Genomic DNA, 513 nt, shown 5'->3' on the forward strand with positions numbered 1-513 from the left:
GTGCCCGTCTCCAGCTCCTTCAACGGCTCCGGGACCAAGCGGCTGCCCCAGGCCATCATCATCGGCGTGAAGAAAGGGGGGACGCGGGCGCTGCTGGAGTTCCTGCGGGTGCACCCGGACGTGCGCGCCGTCGGGGCCGAGCCCCACTTCTTCGACCGCAACTACGAGCGGGGACTCGCCTGGTACCGGTACGTACCGGGGCTGGGGACGGGCCGGAATGTCCCGGGAATGCCAACCGGGAATGTCCCGGGAATGCCAACCGGGAATGTCCCGGGAATGCCCTTCCCGGCCCCGTTGCTCCCCCCGTCCGCGCGTTCCCCCGGCTCTGCCCGCTTCATCTTCACGCCGAGGTTACATCTTAATTTAGTCTACATACGAACGCCGTGACTTCGTTAAGTTCCCGAGGCTCGGGTGCTGCTGGGGGTGCCGGGCATCTCCGGGGTCACCCCAGGGCTGCTCCCGTTTTTGGGGCGATTTCCAGCGGTTTTGGGGGCGCAGCGGCAGCCCGGGGCT

General features: G+C 67.4%; 1 protein-coding gene across 1 annotated transcript in view; it reads left to right on the plus strand.

Moving 5' to 3' along the window:
* Positions 1–3: 3 nt before the first annotated feature.
* Positions 4–513, plus strand: part of LOC104398207 (heparan sulfate glucosamine 3-O-sulfotransferase 3B1) — a gene marked incomplete at its 5' end in the record, with an annotated part of 28781 nt that continues 28271 nt past the window's right edge. The window contains one exon of the mRNA XM_010008260.1: positions 4–188. Within this exon, the coding sequence (XP_010006562.1) occupies positions 4–188 (185 nt within the window). The remainder of the gene's footprint in view (positions 189–513) is intronic.

This window comes from Chaetura pelagica, unplaced genomic scaffold, assembly GCF_000747805.2.
Source record: "Chaetura pelagica isolate M959 unplaced genomic scaffold, ChaPel_1.0 scaffold471, whole genome shotgun sequence".
NCBI classification, from domain to species: Eukaryota; Metazoa; Chordata; class Aves; order Apodiformes; family Apodidae; genus Chaetura; species Chaetura pelagica.